The 22,004-nt window shown below is 50.6% G+C and overlaps 1 protein-coding gene across 4 annotated transcripts in view; it reads right to left on the bottom strand.

The window, feature by feature from the left end:
- Positions 1 to 5,120: 5,120 nt before the first annotated feature.
- OPA1 (OPA1 mitochondrial dynamin like GTPase) overlaps positions 5,121 to 22,004 on the bottom strand; it is a 107,889-nt gene continuing 91,005 nt past the window's right edge. For all 4 annotated transcript variants that reach the window (XM_067466180.1, XM_067466182.1, XM_067466181.1 and 1 more), the window contains 2 exons: positions 8,261 to 8,341; positions 5,121 to 7,096 (listed from right to left, as the gene is read on the bottom strand). In XM_067466180.1, the coding sequence (XP_067322281.1) occupies positions 8,274 to 8,341 (68 nt within the window). In that variant the 3' untranslated portion in view covers positions 5,121 to 7,096; positions 8,261 to 8,273. The remainder of the gene's footprint in view (positions 7,097 to 8,260; positions 8,342 to 22,004) is intronic.

Below are 22,004 nucleotides of genomic sequence, written 5' to 3'. Positions count from 1 at the left end.
GAAGAGAGGAGCAGGATTCAAAACGATCTTGACAGATTAGAGAGATGGGCCAAAACTCACAAAATGAAGTTCAACAGTGACAAATGCAAGATACTCCACTTTGGCAGAAAAAATGAAATGCAAAGAGACAGAATGGGGGACAATGCCTGGCTCGAGAGCAGTACGCGTGAAAAAGATCTTGGAGTCCTCGTGGGGAGGAAGTTAAACATGAGCCAGGAATGTGATGTGGCGGCAAAAAAAGCCAATGGGATTTTGGCCTGCATCAAGAGGAGCCTAGTGTCTAGATTCAGGGAAGTCATGCTCCCCATGCTCGATTCTGCCCTGGTTAGATCACACCAGGAATCACACTGTTTTCCGCTTCCTTGGAGACTAGGACGCAATGGAGGAATGGCTTCAAACTACAGGAGAGGAGATTCCACCTGAACATGAGGAAGAACTTCCTGACTGTGAGAGCCGTTCAGCAGTGGAACTCTCTGCCCCGGAGTGTGGTGGAGGCTCCTTCTTTGGAAGCTTTTAAGCAGAGGCTGGATGGCCATCTGTCACGGGTGATTTGAATGCAATATTCCTGCTTCTTGGCAGAATGGGGATGGACTGGATGGTGGCCCATGGGGTCTCTTCCAACTCTTTGACTCTATGAAACGAGATTGATAACCCAGGAACACAAATCGTGTGGCATAACGTACTCGGTGGCCTTCTCCCTGGACTCTCCCTTGTTTGCATTGGAAGCCCCTTTCAAGGAGATGCTGGAAGAAAAGTGGGGGGCAATTTACCCCAAAGTCACCCTGGGGGCCTTGTTTCCACGAGGTCCAGGAAGCCAAGCAAAGCCCACCCCTGAACCGGTTTCCCCCCTTTGCCCCTTGGGCTGACCCCTCCACCTCACCTCTCCTTCAAAAGCCCCCCCCCCCATCAGCCCTTCAGCATTAGCATCTGCAAGGGCCTCCCTGCATGTCAGTAGTGTTGTTGGGGAGGGGGCTGGAAGGCCTCTTCTATGGAGGCACAAAGGGGGTGGAGGCAGGCTCCGTCTTGCCCGGGGGCAGGAGACCCTCCCCTCCATGAATGGCTCTGGGTCGGCCCATGAATGCAGCAGGCGGTGGGTGGGCTGAAGGTGGGCGGGGGTCTCCTTTGTGGCCCGGACCCTCCCCTCCCGCCTCAGGCCTTGTTTCCGGCCTTGTCCCCCTTTTGTCTCCCCCAATTTCTGGCAGGAGGGGAGTTCATGCAGACCTTGTCTCTGCAACCCCCCCCCCCCCCCCATTCTGAGCAGAAAAGACTTGGGTGAAGATTGCAACACACTGAGTCTAAACAGAAGAAAACAACCCTGAAAGGGAGAGGTTAAAGAAGTGGTTCTCAACCTAGAATCATAGAATCATAGAATCCAAGAGTGGGAAGAGACCTCCTGGGCCATCCTCCAGTCCAACCCCATTCTGCCAAGAAGCAGGAATATTGCATTCAAATCACCCCTGACAAATGGCCAGCCAGCCTCTGCTTAAAAGCCTCCAAAGAAGGAGCCTCCACCACACTCCATTCCTATAGTTTGAAGCCATGGCTCCACTGTGTCCTAGTCTCCAGGGCAGCAGAAAGGAAGGGAGGCTCCCTCCTCCCTATGATATTTGTACATGGCTTTCATCATATCTCCTCTCAGCCTTCTCTTCTTCAGGCTAAACTTGCCCTGCTCTTTAAGCCGCTCCTCATAGGCCTTGTTCTCTAGGCCCTTGATCCTTTGGGTCACCCTGCTCTGGACACATTCCAGCTTGTCAATATCTCTTTTTGATTGTGGTGCCCAGAATTGGACACAATGTGATTCCAGATATGGTCTAACCAGGTCAGAATAGAGCATGGGGAGCATGACTTCCCTGGATCTAGACACTAGACTCCTCTTGATGCAGGCCAACATCCCATTGGCCTTTTTTGCCACCGCATCATTGTCGTTATCATAAAAACATGGGGAAAGTGGCAAAACCTTGGTTTGTGTGGAGGACAAAGTTTCTCTCGTCAGGATAAAGTTTTCGCCCTCTGGTCAACTGTTGCCATGTTTTTAGGATGCACCCCATCAGGAACTGATGTGTATAACTCAGGAACAAAGCAACATAAAGAATCCCATAGATTCAGGATATAGGGACATACAGAGATCCAAAGATCCGAATCTTCTGGCCAGAACTGGGATTTCCCCACACTTCTTTATCCCGCAGTTTTCAGGCTTTGTAGCGGTTCCTCCCGTGTTTTTGGCTGACATTGTCTGTCCACCCTCCATTTTGAACTGGGAGCTCCTGGGATAAATGTACTGTGTGGATGGGCCACTCGGCCTTCAAAACCACGCACAGAAGTCAGAAATGCCACTGTGAAGGCCTTGTCTCCTCATTTCCATTGAAAGGTGGCCTGGCTTCCATGATTAAAGCCTCGACTGAGAAGCCCTTTGGTCCCGTACTGGATCCAGGCAAGCTCCTTCTCTGAATGCAGACCCTTCAAAATCCCAAGGAAGAGCATGCCCAGGCCAGCCCAGCCCTCTCCAGGCACCAGGACTGCAACTTCTATTGCTGCCCATGGAAGGGGCTGCTGGGAGCTACCATCCACATTGACTGCAAAGCGACCTCCCATTTTGGATCAATCTGGTGCTGTGACGGCGCGAGTGGCGCCACCTATGTATAGAACTGTTAGTTGTAAGACTTAAACTGTTGTATCATGCTTAATCCTGCCCCCTTTTTACACTGCTTATGCATAGTTATATGGATTGGTTGCTTGTAGCTGTCAATCAGTACTATTTGGCTCCACCTCTTCCTGCAAGAGGGGAGAACTTCCTTTTTCTCTTCATTCTGCCATCAGAGTTCGTACCAGATGGATGTAAGAGACCTGACTCTAAAGGACCCTGATTTAAGTTACCTCTTAGCACCCGTTCTGAGGTTTTTTACCCCTGGGACTCATGCTGTATGTCCAGATCGTCCTGGACAATTATTGAGGAGACCCAGGCACCTTCAAGCCGGTTCTTTTGGCTCCAGAGGAAGATCCTGAATCTTCAAGACATAGGCCATCTGAACTGGGGTTGTGGTTTGCTCCGGCATTCACAGCCATTGAGGAAAGAGGAAACTTGGCGAGGCTTCTCAGCTTCAAACCCCTTCGACCCAGGACTAATTGAGACTGTAAAGTATGTTTTCCTTCACCCCTCTGAAGTTTTCCAGCTCATTGCTTTGAAGAAATGACTTTGTGATAAATAAAACTCATTTTGAGCAATTTACATCGTTTTGGGTTTTTGGGAGTTCCAGTTTCCTAAAGGAGGGCAACAAGCAATCCCTTGGGGGAAAGTGCCACGTCCATCCCTCCTTCATTAAGACTAATAGCCCCCAAGCGCGACGGCACAGGTGCCTGCCCCCCCCCTCCCCATCTTTATCTTCCTCCTTCACTTCCTTCCTCCCATCAAGACACCCCCCCCCCCCCATTGAGAGATGGGGCTGCCACTTGAGGGAGGGATGGGTGAGTGAACTTCTGGTTAATGCACTATAATTCCTTTGTTCCAACCAATCATCCGATCATTAGGGTAATTTTGTTTTAATATAGTTTCAAGCAAAGTGCCGCCTCTGGTTTCAGGTAATTGAGAAGGGAAGCCCCCTCCTCGGCACTTAGCAAGGCGCGCCATAAAACACCCTTTCCCCAAAGGGACCCCTCCTCCTTAATTGATCTGCAGAAAGGGAGGAAGGCAGAAAGAAAGCAAAAAGGGGGAAAGGCCCAGAGAGGGTGACCCAAAGCGTCCAAGGTCTGGAAGCCCGGAAGCCCTGAATCCCTCTCAGGAGAGGATTTGGGAGCCGGGTCTGTCCAGCTTGGAGAAAAGGAGACCCTGTTACAATGTGGGAAAGGAGGTCCCATTGGGGAGAATGGGGGAGAAAGCCGGCTGCTCTGGGGAGGGGGACACAAGGGAGCAATGGGTGCAGTCTGCAAGAAATGAGGAAGGACTTCCTGAGAATTGGAGCCGTTCACCTGTGGAACCTGCCTCCCTGAGAGTTTAATGGGGGTCTTCAAGCGGAGGCTGGACAGGAGGGTTTAGGCTGTGCTGGACTGGAGGGCCTTTGGGGTCCCAACTCAAGGCTCCTATTACTCTACAGACCTAGTGGCTATAAAGTTTGGTGGCCATCTGCTGGGAGTGCTTAGATCAGTGTTTCTCAACCTGGGGGTCGGGACCTCTGGAGAGGTTGCAAGGGGGTGTTGGAGGGGTCGCCAAAGACCATCAAAAAACAGTATTTTCTGTTGGTCATGGGGGTTCTGTGTGGGAAGATTGGTCCAATTGTGTTGTTAGTCAGGTTTGGAAAGCTCTTTGATTCTAGGTGAACTAGAAATCCCAGCAACTACAACTCCCAAATGTCAAGGTCTGTTTTCCCCAAATTCCACCAGTGTTCACATTTGGGCATATTGAGTATTCATGCCAAGTTTGCTCCAGAGCAATCATGGTTTGAGTCCACAGTCCTCTCTGGATGGAGGTGAACTACAACTCCCAAACTCAAGGTCAATCCCCACCAAACTCTTCCAGTATTTTCTGATGGTCATGGGAGTTCTGTGCGCCAAGTTTGGTTCAATTTTGTAGTTGGTGGAGTTCTTTGATTGTAGGTGAACTAGAAATCTCAGCAATTACAACTCCCCAATGTCAAGGTCTGTTTTCGCCAAATTCCACCAGTGTTCACATTTGGGCAAATTGAGTATTTGTGTAGAGTTTGGTCCATATCCATCATTGTTTCGAGCCTACAGTCCTCTCTGGATGTCGGTGAACTACAACTCCAAAACTCAAGGTAAATGCCCCACCAAACTCTTCCAGTATTTTCTGATGGTGATGGGAGTTTTGTTCACCATGTTTGGTTCAATTCCGTAGTTGGTGGAGTTCTTTGATTGTAGGTGAACTATAAATCCCAGCAACTACAACTCCCCAATGACAAAATCAATTCCTAACCCCACTGGTATTCAAATTTGGGCATATCAGGTAAATTTGGTTTAGATGGTGTCTCCCTGCCTGGGCCAAGGGGGTGGGCTGGGTGGCCCTTGGGGGTCTCCTCTTCCAGGACTCTGTGGCTCTATGCCCCCCCCCCCCCAGCGCACACGCGAGGGCACACTCTCACACACACACACACCCAGCCTGAGCCACCAAGTGTTCCAAACCTACATTTATTGAGCTGCTTCTCCTCCTCCTCCCTGGACACCTGCATTCAATAAATAACAAACTCCCACCGGATACATCATGCGGATTCTCCGGTCAGCGGCTGAGGCCGAGGGCCCCAAAGTGCTCCAGGCGCCAGGTGCGTGTTCCGTGTGGCGTGTGCCAGTCGCAGGGGGCCTCTCGGGTCAAGGAGGGCGTGGGCTGAGCGGCCACACCAGCCTGGACGGCCTGGCAAGACTGGCAGCTTCAGCAAGGACTCTTTCCACCACGTTGTCGCTCATTCCAGTCCAGGAGGAGACGCTGAGAAGGTCGGAGCTCTTCCGTTTCCTTCTTGCAAAGAGACCTGGGGAGGTGCCACTTGCATGGTGTTCCCCATCCTACCAGCCAAGGGTGGAGGGCCAGTTGGTCAGCCTGCTTCTCTGGACCGGAAACGAAAGCAGAAGTGGACTCGCCCTCCTCCTCCTCCTCCTCTTCTTCCTCCAGCAAGAGCCAAGGCATCACCACCTTGTCCCACCAAAACAAGGGCCACCAGAGGCCCAGAAACTCAAGTCTTCTGCCGGCCGTTTGGGAGCCAACGCAAGGAGAAGGGAAGCCTCTTAATCCAGGAAATAGGGAAGGAGGGAGTGGGCAGAGGTGGGGGGGGGGGAGAGTGGGGGTCTCAGTGCTGGGGGGAGGAAGGGAGACTAATATGGGTCAACTTGGGAAGAAGGGAAAGGATTCACGCTCCCCATGACATGCATCAAGGGAGGAATTGGCAGAGGAGGGGAAGAGGCCATCGGCACAGGACTAGTGTTTTTTTTGGGGGGGGGCTGTAGTGGGGGTCTCCCACACTGGCACTCCCTCCATTGCATCCAAAGGGGTGAAGGTGTGGCTGGCTGGAAGGAGGAACGTGGGAGCAAGCCTTCCTCTCTTGCAGGCACTGCACCAAGAGGACAGAGTTTGACCAAGGGGAAGCTTGTGGGGGGTCACCCCCTTCTCCCTCTGAAGTTGGGGGCCCCACATGGATTCCTATCACCCAGGTCAGCTGCTTCTTCAAGCAAGGTGCCCACAAGGAGTGGCAAGCACAAGGAAGGGAACTTGAAATGTGTTCAACGGAAGCGCCAGACAAGAACTGCAGGCAAACGGAGAGCGGGAGGCAATGTGCCTTCACTGCACGAGGGTCGCCCCCTTCTCCCTCTGAAGTTGGGGGCCCAACATGGATTCCTATCTGCTTCTCCAGAGGCTTCTCCAGGCATCGTGCTCACAATGAGTGGCAAGCACAAGGAAGGGAACTTGAAATGTGTTTGACAAAAACTGCAGGCAAACCAAGAGCGGGAGGCACGAGGGCCACAAACCCAGAAACCAGCTGGAAACACTCTCCAACCTTCCCAGCTAGATTCCTCTGAAATGCCTCAACCGGGTCCATCCATTCTTCTCCAAGACATTGTTTCTCAACCAATACTTAAAGCACTTTGTTTTGCCACTTGGGAGCACACGAGCACACTGCTTTGCACACTCAAACAAGGATGCTTTGGTGGCGTCACCAATATATATATATATATATCTGTACAAAGATTCATTTTTTTATTATTATTTGATGCTCCTTGGGTCTTTCTCCTTTGGACACAGCCAAGTTCGGCCAAAACCACTTGAAGAGGAGCCTCAAAAGCGGAGTCGCAGGCCGAAAGCGCCCTTCCTCTCGAGGAAAGAGACAAAAAACTGCAATGGCCAGCCAGCCAAGGCCAACGTGGAGGGCTCCGCAGCTCCTCCCTCCCTCCCAGGGGAAGGGACCAGGCGCCCGGGGAGGGCCTTTCTCATCACTCAACCAACAACGAGGCATCTTGCAGGTGGGACACTGCGTTTGAGACATTCATGGGAGACAGAAATTTGGGGGGGGGGGGAGAGGGTGGAAGAGAAGGAGGGCTCCGCTTGCTCAGGCGGGGGCCACGCGTGATCCGAGGGGGCTTTGTCCTCGCTGCAGAGGCCCGACTGGAAGATAGAAGACAAAAACAGGGGTGGATTGGCAGGGAGAACGCAGTCAGTGTGGGAAGCGAGGAAGCAACAGCACTTGGATGCACAGCAAGGAGGGGCAGGCAGAATAATAATAATAATAATAATAATAATAATAATAATAATTTTGGTTTCGTTCCTGGACTGCACAAGTCTCTTGTGTCATCAAGTCTCCAGACCTCAATGAGTACCTAGAGTAGAGACACCGGGATTGTGGCGCAGCTGGCTGAGTGTCAGCTGCATTAAGATCACTCTGACCAAAAGGTCATGAGTTCGAAGCCAGCCCGGGCTGGAGTGGGTGTCCAGCCATTGTGTAGCCCGTTGTCAACCTTTGCAACCCGAAAGACAGTTGCATCTGTCAACTAGGAAAATAAGGTACCACCTTGTGTGGGAGGCTAAATTTAACTAATTTATGAGGCCATAAAGAAAAAAGACTCCGGGGAATGTGGAATGCGGAAGAACTTCATCGGTGTCGTTAATGGACAATGGAAAGCAGCAGCTCCCCCGGCGGCCAGAAAAATGTTAAATAGCCTTGGTGTATTTGTGTGTTAAACGTTGTTTGTCAAACTGGCATTGAATGTTTGCCATATATGTGTTGACTGTAATCCGCCCTGAGTCCCCTGCGGGGTGAGGAGAAGGGCGGAATATAAGAACTGTAAATAAATAAATAATAAATAGAGACAGGATTAGGCTGAGGGATTCCTCCCCCCCCCCCCCCCCCCCGCCCTGCCTCCATTCCTATTGATGTCTTCCCAAAATTTGCAATTCATGTCTTCCCAAAATTGTAGTCAAATGGTTTGCTTTTTGGAAAGACACACACATGTGTGTGTGGAGCCTCCTTCTTTGTAGGCTTTGAAGCAGAGACTGGATGGCCATCTGTTGGGAGTGCTTTCAATGTGATGTTCCTGCTTCTTGGGGTTGGGCTGGATGGCCCACCAGGTCTCTTCCCACCCTAGGATTCTATAGTACATTCAAAAAACAAGCCATTTCAGGTAAGGTTTCCCTACGCCCTGGCCTGCCCTGGGACTTGGCTGATGGCTAGAGATGACTCCAGAGGCCTGTCCTCTTCTCCAAGGCAAGGCCCCCCAGGCCTGGGAAAGGGGGGTGGGGGGTGTCCCTGGCCCCCAAAGAAAGGCTCCCTACCTGCACCCGCTGCCTACTTCTCCTCTTGATGGAGGGCCTCAATGAAGGCTTCAAGTTTCTCCTGGATCTCCCGGACTTTTTCTGGAAAGAGAAGGACACGGCCGTCAGAAGAGCGGAGCTCCAGGAGAAGGAAGGCGGGGGCCCTCAGGGCGGGAAGGGAGGGGAAGGGGCCCCAAAGAGGCCCCTTGCAGCACACAAAGGGGAAGGAAAAAGAAAGAGGGGACGGGCGGCAGAACCCATGGCTGGAAGGGAAGGGCTTTCCTATGGCCCAAGGCTCAACACAACGGGAATGCCTCGTCCCTGCCCACCTGGCACTCACAACCTGCAGGTAATGGCATAATAGAATAATCATAATAAAACTTTGTTTGTACCCCGCTACCATCTCCCCAAGGGACTCGGTGCAGTTTACATGAGGCCGAGCCCACAGCACAGCACATCAATAAACAAAGGCAATAACAAATAATCAATACAACAATTAAAATAAAATAAAACTCAAAAACAAAAAATACACAATAAGCAATAAACAATCCATCACGGATCACCTTCGATGCCAGCTTGACCAGGGCAGGTCAGCACTGCTTGTGTTATTGGATCTCACAGCAGCATTGGACACAGTCGACCACAATCTCTTGACCCACCGCCTTGCTGTTGCTGGAATCAGGGGGACAGCTTTAAACTGGCTCCCCTCCTTTCTTCACAACCGTGGACAGCCAGTGGAGAGGGGAGGCCTGGTCTCTGAGAGGTCCCCTCTCTCTCTCTTGTGGGGTTCCTCCTCAGGGGGCCATTCTCTCCCCTCTGGTGTTTAACATCTCTATGCGCCCACTTGCTCAGCTGGTTTGAGGTTTTGGGCTGGAGTGTTATCAGTATGCCGATGACACTCAGCTGGTGCTGAAGATGGAAGGCCGACTGGACTCTGTCCCCTATTGTTTCCATCAGTGCCTCGAGGCCGTGACTGGATGGCTGCGTGCCAGCAGGTTGAGGGTGAATCCAGCAAAGACGGAGATCCTCTGGCTGGGTCGACCGGGCAGTGGGGACATCCATCTGCCCACCCTGGATGGCGAGGCCTTACGCCCGTCATCATTGGTCAAGAGTCTGGGAGTCCTTTTGGACCCTCTGCTGAGGATGGAGGCCCAGGTCTCCGCCGTGAGCAGAACCGCCTTCTTTCTTTCACCTGCGGCAGACTAGACGGCTGACCCCTCCCTGTCCAGGGACGACCTGGCTACGGTGATCCAGGCCACGGTCATCTCAAGACTGGACTACTGTAATGCTCTCGACATTGGCCTTCCTCTGTTGGTGATCCAGAAGCTCAGGTTGGTGCAAAATGCAGCTGCTCGGCTTCTTGCGGGAACTCCGATGAGATGCCACATCACCCCAATCTTCCTGCAGCTGCATTGGTTACCGATTGAGCACCGGATCACTCTCAAAGGGATGGGACTCACCTTGAAGGCCTTGCGTGGTCTGGGGCCGATGTACCTGTGGGACCGCCTCTCCCCCTCCCAACCCCAGAGATCCCTCCGTTCTGAGGATCAAGATCTATTGGAAATTCCCAGTGTCAAGACCTTGCGTCTAACAGCAACCAGACGCAGAGCCTTCACAGCAGTGGCACCATCACTCTGGAACACTCTGCCACCTGAAGTCCGAGCCTTGTGGGACTTACCAGCTTTCCGCAGGGCATGGAAGACATACCTGTTCCGACAGGCTTTTAATGTTTGATATTGCTGTTTAATGTTTGATATTGCTGTTGATATTACTGCTTATTGCCCAATTTAGAATAAAACTAAAGAGATCAGGGAAAATACACAGACCAGTTAGATATGATCTCACTAACATTCCTAGCGAATATACAGTGGAAGTGAAGAACAGATTTGAAGGACTAGATTTAGTAAACAGAGTCCCAGAAGAACTATGGACAGAAGTCCGCGACATTGTTCAGGAGGCGGCAACAAAGTACGTTCCAAAGAAAAAGAAAACCAAGAAGGCAAAATGGTTGTCTGCTGAGACACTGGAAGTAGCCCAAGAAAGGAGGAAAGCAAAAGGAAACAGTGATAAGGGGAGATATGCCCAGTTAAATGCGCAATTCCAGAGGTTAGCCAGAAGAGATAAGGAACTATTTTTAAATAAGCAATGCATGGAAGTGGAAGAAGACAACAGAATAGGAAGGACAAGAGACCTCTTCCAGAAAATTAGAAACATTGGAGGTAAATTTCAGGCAAAAATTGGTATGATAAGAAACAAAGATGGCAGGGACCTAACAGAAGCTGAAGAGATCAAGAGAAGGTGGCGAGACTATACAGAAGATCTTTATAGGAAGGATAACAATATCGAGGATAGCTTTGACGGTGTGGTGAATGAATTAGAACCAGACATCCTGAGGAGTGAGGTTGAATGGGCCTTAAGAAGCATTGCTAACAACAAGGCAGCAGGAGACGACGGGATCCCAGCTGAACTGTTTAAAATCTTAAAAGATGATGCTGTCAAGGTGATGCATGCCATTTGCCAGCAAATATGGAAAACACAAGAATGGCCATCAGACTGGAAAAAATCAACGTATATCCCCATACCAAAAAAGGGAAATGCGAAAGACTGCTCCAACTTCCGTACAGTGGCCCTTATTTCTCATGCCAGTAAGGTAATGCTCAAGATCCTGCAAGGAAGACTCCAGCAATACATGGAGCGAGAGTTGCCAGATGTTCAAGCTGGGTTTAGAAAAGGCAGAGGAACGAGAGACCAGATTGCCAATATCCGCTGGAGAATGGAGAAAGGCAGGGAGTTTCAGAAAAACATCTGTTTCTGTTTGATTTACTATTCCAAAGCCTTTGACTGTGTGGATCATAATAAATGGTGGCAAGTTCTTGGTGGGATGGGCATACCAAGCCACCTTGTCTCTCTCCTGAGGAATCTGTACAAGGACCAAGTAGCAACAGTCAGAACTGACCACGGATCAACAGACTGGTTCAAGATTGGGAAAGGCGTACGGCAAGGCTGCATACTCTCACCCAACCTTTTTAACTTGTATGCAGAACACATCATGCGAGGATGTGCGGGGCTGGATGAATGCAAAGCTGGGGTGAAAATTGCTGGAAGAAACATTAACAACCTCAGATATGCAGATGACACCACTCTGATGGCCGAAAGCGAGGAGGAGCTGAGGAGCCTTCTAATCAAGGTGAAAGAAGAAAGTGCAAAAGCCGGGTTGCAGCTAAACGTCAAAAAAACCAAGATTATGGCAACAAGAATGATGGACAACTGGAAAATAGAGGGAGAAACCGTGGAGGCCGTGACAGACTTTGTATTTCTAGGTGCAAAGATTACTGCAGATGCAGACTGTAGCCAGGAAATCAGAAGACGCTTCCTTCTTGGGAGAAGAGCAATGTCCAGTCTCGATAAAATAGTGAAGAGTAGGGACATCAGACTGGCAACAAAGATCCGCCTAGTCAAAGCCATGGTATTCCCTGTAGTCACCTACGGATGTGAGAGCTGGACCTTAGGGAAGGCTGAGCGAAGGAAGATCGATGCTTTTGAGCTGTGGTGTTGGAGGAAAGTGCTGAGAGTGCCTTGGACTGCGAGAAGATCCAACCAGTCCATCCTCCAGGAAATAAAGCCCGACTGCTCACTGGAGGGAAAGATACTAGAGACAAAGTTGAAGTACTTTGGCCACATCATGAGGAGACAGGAAAGCCTAGAGAAGACAATTATGCTGGGGAAAGTGGAAGGCAAAAGGAAGAGGGGCCGACCAAGGGCAAGATGGATGGATGGCATCCTTGAAGTGACTGGACTGACCTTGAAGGAGCTGGGGGTGGTAACGGCTGACAGGGAGCTCTGGCGTAGGCTGGTCCATGAGGTCACGAAGAGTCGGAGACGACTGAACGAATGAACAACAACAACAACAATTGCTGTTTAAATTGTTTTAAATTGCTTTTAAACTTTGTTAGATTTTAGCCATTCTTGTAAGCTGCTCCGAGCCCCAGGGGAGTGGCGGCATATAAGTTTAAATAATAAATAAATAAAATAAATAAATAACATACAGCATTTAAAAACCCATGGCCAGGACAAATGTCATAATTAAAATTTAAAAATGCTGGGCATGAGCAAGGAGGTGAACTAGGACAGGGTTCTCAGAGAAAGAGGAGGGCGTGCAGGCAATCCTAAATCCATATTAAAGTGCATTTGAGGACATATTGCTAAGAGTTTTCCTTATTCTGGGAAGGCACACTGGAACAACCACGTTTTCAGGCTCCTCCCAAAGACTGCCAGCGTTGGGGCCTGCCTGATGTCCTTAGGGAGTGAATTCCAGAGTTGAGGGGCCACCACCGAGAAGGCCCTCTCCTTCGTCCCCACCAATCACACCTGCGGAGCGTGAGCAGGGCCTCTCCAGATGATCAAAGAGATCGTGTGGGTTCATACACAGAAATGCGGTCACACAGGTAGGCAGATCCCAAACCGTTCAAGGGCTTTGTAGGTAAGAACCTGCACCCAGTATTTTCCATACTTGTGTGCATGAAACACACAGTGTGTGCCCTCCCCATACTCTGGGATTGGGAAACTGGGAATGACAGAGCTGCATGGTTTCCAAACCTGGAATTTCTAGATCTCCCAGCGCCACACCAGAAACCCACCCGAGGGTCCCACAGGAGGACCAGGGGAGTCCGAGAGAGAAAGGAGATTTAGGATTAAGCCATGATTATAGAATACTGTGTAGAGCAGGGGTTCTCAAACCAAGGCTCCGGGCCGGATGTGGCCCTCCAAGATCATTTATCCACCCCTGGCCTAAACTTTAGACCAGGGGTCCTCAAACTAAGGCCCGGGGGCCGGATGCGGCCCTCCAAGGTCATTTACCCGGACCTCGCTCTGGGTCAACCTAAGTATGAAACTACTTGAAAGCACACAACAACAACAACAATCCTATCTCATCAGCCAAAAGAAGGCCACACTTCCCACTGAAATACTAATAAGTTTCTATTTGTTAAAATTGTATTGTTTTAAAATGTTTTTTGCACTACAAATAAGATATTTGAAGTGTGCATGATTTTTTTGAATTATAATCCGGCCTGCCAACAGTCTGAGGGATTGTGACCTGGCCCTCTGTTTAAAAAGTTTGTGGACCCCTGATTTAGACCCTAAGTCTGTAGCAACTTCAAGTCACACAACAACAACAGTCTGAATTAACTTGACTATCTGATCAACCAAAAGCAGGCCAACCATTCCCATTGAAATACTGGTAAGCTGGAAAGGGTCCTTCAGAGGAGGACGACTCAAATGATCAAGGGTCTGGAGAACAAGCCCTATGAGGAGCGGCTTAAGGAGCTGGGCATGTTTAGCCGGAAGAAGAGAAGGCTGAGAGGAGATATGATAGCCATGTATAAATATGTGAGAGGAAGCCACAGGGAGGAGGAGGGAGCAAGCTTGTTTTCTGCTTCCTTGGAGACTTGGACGCAATGGAACAATGGCTTCAAACTACAAGAGAGGAGATTCCACCTGAACATGAGGAAGAACTTCCTGACTGTGAGAGCCGTTCAGCAGTGGAACTCTCTGCCCGGAGTGTGGTGGAGGCTCCTTCTTTGGAAGCTTTTAAACAGGGGCTGGGTGGCCATCTGTCAGGGGTGATTTGAATGCAATATTCCTGCTTCTTGGCAGAATGGGGTTGGACTGGATGATGGCCCAGGAGGTCTCTTCCAAGGCTTTGATTCTATGATTCTATGACTGTGAGAGCTGTTCAGCAGTGGAACTCTCTGCCCCGGAGTGTGGTGGCGGCTCCTTCTTTGGAGGCTTTTAAACAGAGGCTGGATGGCCATCTGTCAGGGGTGCTTTGAATGCAATATTCCTGCTTCTTGGCAGAATGGGGTCGGACTGGATGATGGCCCAGGAGGTCTCTTCCCACTCTAGGATTCGATAAGTTTATGTTGGTTAAAATTGTTCATCCTTTTAAATACTGTATTGTTCTTTTATGGTTTTTGCAGTACAAATAATATATCTGCAGTGAACAGAGGAATTATGGACAATCTAGGACATTAAGATCATCTAGGGAGGCCCTGCTCTTGACCCCGTCTGCGTCACAAATACGTTTGGCGGTGACGAGAGACAGGGCCTTCTCAGTGGTGGCCCCTCGGCTATGGAACACGCTTCCTAGGGACATTAGATCAGCCCCCTCCCTTTTGACTTCCCGAAAAAAAGTCAAAACCTGGCTATTTGAGCAGGCGTTTGAAAAGGCAGTGTAATTAGACATAGGATTATGGAACAATTGGATTATGAGTTTGGATTATGTTTTTATTGAGGAGATGAAATGATTGTTTTTACTATTGTCATGGTCTTAATTGATGTGTTAATGCTTTTTAATGTTTTTATGATGTCGTTCAATTGTTGCCTTGTGAACCGCCTTGAGTTGCCTGCGGGCTGAGAGGGGCGGTAGACACAGGTAGCAAACAAACAAACAAACAAACAAACAAACAAATAAATAAATGTTTTTCTCAAAATACAGCCTGGCCCCCCAACAGTCCGAGGCAGAGTGAACCATCCCTCTGCTTCATAAGTTTGAGGGAATCTGGTCCAAATGGAGCCGAATCCTCAGAGGGAAACACCAACAAGGCAAGAAGGTGAGGCTCATGGAATAGTTCCGGAAGTTGTGTGTTTAGTATGTATGTATCAGTGTAGATGTGTCTTAGGTGTGTATGATTGAGATTCGAGTTTTCTGGTCTCAGTCCTCCTTTTTCACATGATTTCCAAATACCAATGTTATTATTATTATTATTATTATTATTATTATTATTATTATTATTATAACTTTCTTTGTACCCCGCTAGCATCTCCCAAGGGATTCGATGCGGCTTACAACAGGCCGGAGCCCAACACAATACAACAGTACAATACATAGCAAATATAAACAGTTAAAGCAGAAAACAATAACAATAGCAGTACAACAGGACATTATTAAAAACTGAGCCGGCCGGAGTGGGGTACAGGATTAAAAAGTGCTGAAGTGTCAGAGGGATATGGGATTAAAATATAAGAGCAGTGTGTGGTGAGGGTGATCTTGACTCTACTAAAGTGCTTCTGGGCTTTGGTAGTGGGGTCCCTAATCTGAGAAGGCACGTTGGAACAGCCAGGTTTTCAGGTTCTTTCTGAAAACCGCCAAGGTAGGGGCCTGTCTGAGATCTTTCGGGAGGGCATTCCAGAGGCGGGGGGCCACCACAGGGAAGGCCCTGTCCCGCGTCCCCGCCAGGCGCGCCTGCGATGCAGGCAGGATCATGAGCAGGGCCTCTCCTGATGACCGGAGTGAGCGTGTGGGTTCGTAGACTGTGATGCGGTCACGCAGGGTACAAATAGGGCTGTTCTCTGCGGAGCCAAGGATGGGGGGCCGAGGGCACATGCTGAAGGGCATCCTCCTCCTCCATGGGTTCATGTGTGCGTGTGGCACAAAGCCCTTCCTCCATCCCCTTCATGTGGGATCAAGGGCCTCCCGCGCATGAATGCGCCTCTCTTGTGCGGCCTTGAGCAAGCTTCCTTTCTGCTTCCTTGGAGACTAGGACGCAATGGAACAATGGCTTCAAACTACAAGAGAGGAGATTCCATCTGAACATGAGGAAGAACTTCCTGACTGTGAGAGCCGTTCAGCAGTGGAACTCTCTGCCCCGGAGGGAGTGTGGTGGAGGCTCCTTCTTTGGAAGCTTTTAAGCAGAGGCTGGATGGCCATCTGTCGGGGGTGATTTGAATGCAATATTCCTGCTTCTTGGCAGAATGGGGTTGGACTGGATGATGGCCCAAGAGGTCTCTTCCAACTCTTTGATTCTATGATTCTATGAAATAGGGCTGTTCTCTGCGGAGCTAAGGATGGGGGGCCGAGGGCACATGCTGAAGGGCATCCTCCTCCTCCATGGGTTCATGCGTGCGTGTGGCACAAAGCCCTTCCTTCCATCTTTGCCGCAATGAAAGACCCCCGAGGTGGTGGCCCCCTCCTCCTCCTCTTCCTCCTCCACATTGAATGCTTCCTCCCTGTTTACCCAAAGGATGATCGGCTCCCAGCCTGGATTCATTCCGGTCATGAATATTCCCATAATCCCCCTCCGCCCGCGCTACCCATAAGCCCCGCCTGACAAGGGAAGCGGAAAGGCCGCACAAGAGAGGCGCATTCATGCGCGGGAGGCCCTTGATCCCACATGAAACGGCACCCTGGACACACACGCACAGGCACGCCTTCTCTCCCCATTAATCCCCTGATTACCAGCATGAAGGAGGCTCCCGGGCGGGCGGCTAATTGATCTGTAATTAGGATGAATGAACTCTGTGGGGTGGGGGGGGGGGAGCAGCAGTGCATAACAAACACCCGGGAAGCAGGGCGGCTCCAGGTGGGAAGTGGCCTCCGAAGGGTGAGAGGGCCTTCCTTCCCCATAGTTTCCAAGGCTCAATGCCATGAGAATGCAGTGGTATATGCAGAATGAGGAAGGAGAAAAAAGGGGGATATCTTTCATAATCCCCTCCCCTAATACGGATATTCCCCCTTCATTTGATGCCCACTTGGCTGCTAACATGACAGGCAATGCTCCCAGAAACCACTGGGTCCTTTGAGAACTGGGAGACCCCTCAGGATAGGCATGGGGCAACTTTGGCCCTCCTCCAAGTGTTTCCTAACAGCAGGTAGGAAGTGTAAAACACATGGAGGGAGGGCCAAAGTTGGCCCATGCCTGCCTTGGGAGGACCACCCCACTGGGCTTCACTCAGCCATGCAAATCCCACCAGGTGCCAATGGAGCCCTCTTGCTAGAGGTTCACAAGGAAGGAGGCCCCATAAGCCCCCTGCAGATCCCAGTCGGGATGCCCTGGGTTCAATGGGCCACCAAGGCCTGGCTCCCCCAATGAGCAGATCCCTCTCTCTGGTGCAAGGCCCAGGCTGGATCATGCGCACAGCAGAAGTGAAGACAGGCACTTTTCCCCACTCTCATCATCTACAGAGACACTCGGTGGAACACACCAGCAAGCAAGAGTCCAAAAGTGGCAGGCTCAAACCCGGAACCTCAATCCATGGCTGATACCAAATGAGAGACTCCCCCCGGGCGACTTGGAAGGCGCTGAACAGACTGCGCTCTAGCACCACGAGATGCAGAAATGGGGCCACAAAGTGGAATCCTCGGCAAGCGAGTGTGGAGAGGAGCAAACCAGAGACCACCTGCTGCAATGCACCCTGAGCCCTGCCACATGATGCACAAGGGAGGACCTTCTTGCAGCAACACCAGAGGCACTCCAAGGGGACAGATACTGGTCAAAGGACATTTAGTCAACTACCAAGCTTGCAAATTTTGTGTTTTGTCTGTTTGTTTGTTTTTGTTAAAAATGTAATACAAATGTCTGGTTGCTGATGACACAATAAATAAAATATTTGTGTGCTTCTCATCTCTCTCTCTCTCTGCACTCTCTATCCATTCTGTCTCTCCCTCTTTGCATCTCTAATCTATTTGTGTCACTCATCTCTCTCTCTGCATCATCTATCTATCTATCTATCCATCAACCCACCCACCCACCCACCTTTTTTTATCACTCTCTTTGCATCTCTATCTGTCTACCTGTGTGCTTCTCATCCCTCTCTGCACCACCTATCTCACCTCCCCACTCTCTCTCTCCATTCTACCTCTCTCTTTGCATCTGTCATCTATTGGTGTGCCTCTCATCTCTCTCTCTCTCTCTGCATCACCTATCAATCGATCCACCCACCTGCCTATCCATTCATCCTATCCCTCTCTTTGTATCTCTATTCTGTCTACCTGTATCTTCCCACCCCCTCTCTTCCTATCTATCTATCTATCTATCTATCTGTCTGTCTGTCTGTCTGTCTACCCACCTACCTACCTACCTACCTACCTACCTACCTACCTACCTACCTACGTCACTAGGGCCACATGGAAGGACCAAGGCAGAGACATCTCCAGCTCATCCCCTGTTTGGGTATCAGCCAGCACGTCAATGACTCAAATCAAGAAATAGTTTTCTTAGATCTACAGAGACACTCGCTGGAACACCTCAGCAAGCGAGAGTCCAAAAGTGGCAGGCTCAAACCCAGAACTGATACCCAATGAGAGACTCCCCCCTGGGCACACAGAGGACTGGGCGACTTGGAAGGCGCTGAACAGACTGCGCTCTGGCACCACGAGATGCAGAGCCAACCTTCAGAAATGGGGCCACAAAGTGGAGTCCACGACATGCGAGTGCGGAGAGGAGCCAACCACTGACCACCTGCTGCAATGCACCCTGAGCCCTGCCGCATGATGCACAAGGGAGGACCTCCTTGCGGCAACACCAGAGGCACTCCAAGGGGACAGAGACTGGTCAAAGGACATCTAATCAACTACCAAGTTTGCAAATTCTGTGTCTTTTGTATGTTTGTGTGTTTGTTCTGTCAAAAATGTAATACAAATGTCTGGTTGCTGATGACACGATAAATAAAATATTTGTGTGCTTCTCATCTCTCTCTCTCTCTGTACTCTCTATACATTCTGTCTCTCTAATCTATTTGTGTCACTCATCTCTCTCTCTCCATCATCTATCTATCTATCTATCTATCTATCTATCTATCTATCTATCTATCTATCCATCCATCCATCCATCCATCCATCCATCCATCTATCCATCCACCCACCCACCCACCCACCTACCTTTTTCTATCACTGTCTGTGCATCTCTATCTACCTGTGTGCTTCTCATCCCTCTCTGCACCACCTATCTCACCCCTCTCCTTTCTCTCCATTCTACCTCTCTCTTTGCATCTGTCATCTATTGGTGTGCCTCTCATCTCTCTCTCTCTCTCTGCATCACCTATCAATCGATCCACCCACCTGCCTATCCATTCATCCTATCTCTCTCTTTCTCTCATCTGTCTATATGTCTCTCTCTCTCTCCTTTGTCTACCTGTATCTTCCCACCCCCTCTCTTCCTATCTATCTATCTATCTATCTATCTATCTACCTACCTACCTACCTACCTACCTACCTACGTATGTCACTAGGGCCACGATCCAACTCAATGCTGCCTGAAGGATATGATGCACAAGAATGCTCCTCCTTTGCAAGCGCATGCCTTCTTGTCAGAAGGAGGAGCAGGAGGGGAGGGGGAGCAGGAAGGGCGCGTGGAAGGAAGGCGAGAGGGAAGCCCCCCAGGCGGCTTCCCAGTCAAGAGAGACAGAGAGGGGGGTCCCATCGATCAGTGGGGAGGGCAGAGGCACAATGCGGCTTCCTTGGGGCTGCCAAACCAGATGGGAAGAGAAAGGCCCAAAGAAAACTCAGGGGAGGGCCCGCTTGTCTGCAGCAGCCGTGTTTGGGGCGCACAAAGGGGGGTCAAGGCGGAAGCGGCTGGAAAAGGCCCTTTTCTTTGGGGGCTCACAAAGGCGGCGCCTGTTCCAAACGCGTCCGTCCATCAAACAGGCAGAAAGGTGGGCCTGTCAACAGGCTGCTCGGGGCTCTGGAGAGGGGGGGGGGGTCCTAAACAATGAGCTCATTAGCGCAACAAGGGTGCCCACCCGGGACAAAGGGAGGGTCCCCAAACAAGAAAGCCTTCGGGTGGGATTTATGACAGGGCAGCAAGCCCCCCCCCCCCCCCCCCATGAATCAATCACCACAAAGGCCTTTCTGGAAAAAGAGGGGCTGGGGAAAAGTTGCTGAGATGTGCGCAGTGGTGGTGACACATGAATGGCCAGGCACTTAGGACATGCACAGATTTAAGGCAGGAGACCAATGGCTTGGAGACAGTTTGTGGGAAAGGGTCTCGGGGTCTTGGTAGGCCACAAGGTGAACCCAAGGGGACAGGAGTGGGATGTGTGATTCTAGGCTGCATCAGTGTCTAAATCAGCCAGGAGCAAACTTGGGCCCCCCTCCCTCCCTCCAGGTGTTTTGGACTCCAACTCCCACCATTCCTCACGGGCTCAGGCTTAAGCGGCTGAGGGGGAAAAGGAAGGGGCCTGAGCCCGTGAGGAATGGTGGGAGTTGGAGTCCAAAACACCTGGAGGGAGGGCCGAAGTCTAAATGGAGGGACGTCAGAGCCCCACTCTCTTCCGTTTTGGTTCTGGGCACAATTCTAGAATATGGTCACACTGGGAGGTGTTTAGAGAAGTCAGGGGTCTGGAAGCCCTGGATCCCCCTGAGGAGCGGCTTAAGGAGTTGATTCTATTTCGCTTGGAGAAGAGGATGTAAACATGGGGCATAAGGGGAGGGAGCCCTCCTGCTCCCTGCTGTTCCATTCAAATCACCCCCGAGAGATGGCCATCCAGCCTCATAGAATCCTAGAGTTGGAAGAGACCTCCTGGGCCATCATCCAGTCCAACCCCATTCTGCCAAGAAGCAGGAATATTGCATTCAAATCACCCCCGACAGATGGCCATCCAGCCTCATAGAATCCTAGAGTTGGAAGAGACCTCCTGGGCCATCATCCAGTCCAACCCCATTCTGCCAAGAAGCAGGAATATTGCATTCAAATCACCCCCGACAGATGGCCATCCAGCCTCATAGAATCCTAGAGTTGGAAGAGACCTCCTGGGCCATCATCCAGTCCAACCCCATTCTGCCAAGAAGCAGGAATATTGCATTCAAAGCACCCCTGGCAGATGGCCATCCAGCCTCTGTTTCGAAGCTTCCAAAGAAGGAGCCTCCACCACACTCCCTCCGGGGCAGAGAGTTCCACTGCTGAACGGCTCTCCTTACAGTCAGGAAGTTCTTCCTCATGTTCAGATGGAATCTCCTCTCTTGTAGTTTGAAGCCATTGTTCCATTGCGTCCTAGTCTCCAAGGAAGCGGAAAACAAGCTTGCTCCCTCCTCCTCCTCCCTGTGGCTTCCTCTCACATATTTATACATGGCTCTCATCATATCTCCTCTCAGCCTTCTCTTCTTCAGGCTAAACATGCCCAATTCCCTAAGCCGCTCCTCATAGGGCTTGTTCTCCAGACCCTTGATCATTCTGCCAAGAAGCAGGAATATTGCACTCAAAGCACCCCTGACAGATGGCCATCCAGCCTCATAGAATCCTAGAGTTGGAAGAGACCGCCTGGGCCATCCTCCAGTCCAACCCCATTCTGCCAAGAAGCAGGAATATTGCATTCAAATCACCCCCGACAGATGGCCATCCAGCCTCATAGAATCCTAGAGTTGGAAGAGACCTCCTGGGCCATCATCCAGTCCAACCCCATTCTGCCAAGAAGCAGGAATATTGCATTCAAATCACCCCCGACAGATGGCCATCCAGCCTCATAGAATCCTAGAGTTGGAAGAGACCTCCTGGGCCATCATCCAGTCCAACCCCATTCTGCCAAGAAGCAGGAATATTGAATTCAAATCACCCCCGACAGATGGCCATCCAGCCTCATAGAATCCTAGAGTTGGAAGAGACCGCCTGGGCCCTCATCCAGTCCAACCCCATTCTGCCAAGAAGCAGGAATATTGCATTCAAATCACCCCCGACAGATGGCCATCCAGCCTCATAGAATCCTAGAGTTGGAAGAGACCTCCTGGGCCATCATCCAGTCCAACCCCATTCTGCCAAGAAGCAGGAATATTGAATTCAAATCACCCCCGACAGATGGCCATCCAGCCTCATAGAATCCTAGAGTTGGAAGAGACCGCCTGGGCCCTCATCCAGTCCAACCCCATTCTGCCAAGAAGCAGGAATATTGCATTCAAATCACCCCCGACAGATGGCCATCCAGCCTCATAGAATCCTAGAGTTGGAAGAGACCTCCTGGGCCATCATCCAGTCCAACCCCATTCTGCCAAGAAGCA

This window comes from Anolis sagrei, chromosome 3, assembly GCF_037176765.1.
Source record: "Anolis sagrei isolate rAnoSag1 chromosome 3, rAnoSag1.mat, whole genome shotgun sequence".
NCBI classification, from domain to species: Eukaryota; Metazoa; Chordata; class Lepidosauria; order Squamata; family Dactyloidae; genus Anolis; species Anolis sagrei.
Note: the sequence above shows the minus strand (reverse complement) of the source record. Positions and strands in the feature narration are given on the sequence as shown.